Source organism: Buceros rhinoceros, unplaced genomic scaffold, assembly GCF_000710305.1.
Source record: "Buceros rhinoceros silvestris isolate BGI_N320 unplaced genomic scaffold, ASM71030v1 scaffold20339, whole genome shotgun sequence".
NCBI lineage: Eukaryota > Metazoa > Chordata > Aves > Bucerotiformes > Bucerotidae > Buceros > Buceros rhinoceros.
The window spans coordinates 5,100-5,521 of record NW_010433534.1 but is presented as its reverse complement, the minus strand read 5'-3'; the positions used below and the strand labels follow the sequence as shown (position 1 = coordinate 5,521).

The following is a 422-nucleotide window of genomic DNA, read 5'->3' as shown; positions in this document are numbered from 1 at the left end:
GCGGGGGGAGCTGCCCTCCCTTTTGCCCTGGCGAGGGCTGTGGGTTGCCGGCATGGGGGCAGAGCCAGCAATGCGGCATCGGTGCCTGTGGGAGCACTGCTAACCTTGTGCTCCTGCTGATTGCCTCTGGGATGGCAGAGCCGCCTCAGCCCAGGGCTCTGGCTGGGGCATCAAAGGCCTGTGAAGGTGGGAAGGCAGAACCTGGGGTGTGGGGAAGGATGTGGCGGGGGTGATGCCATTCTGTCTCCTGCAGGGAACCAGTCCTGCCCACTGGACTCAGTGGAAGCGTTCAGCCTCTCGCAGAAGAAGTGGGAGCCGCTGCCCCCCATGCCCTCCGGCCGGTGCTCCTGCTCCAGCTGCCCAACGCCCCGCCTGCTCCTCATCATCGGCGGGGGGGGCGCGGCGCCCCAGGGGGCGGGTTA

The 422-nt window shown here is 68.0% G+C and overlaps 1 protein-coding gene across 1 annotated transcript in view; it reads left to right on the top strand.

Moving 5' to 3' along the window:
- KLHDC8B (kelch domain containing 8B) overlaps positions 1-422 on the top strand; it is a gene marked incomplete at its 5' end in the record, with an annotated part of 2,627 nt that overhangs the window by 2,008 nt on the left and 197 nt on the right. The window contains one exon of the mRNA XM_010144160.1: positions 254-356. Within this exon, the coding sequence (XP_010142462.1) occupies positions 254-356 (103 nt within the window). The remainder of the gene's footprint in view (positions 1-253; positions 357-422) is intronic.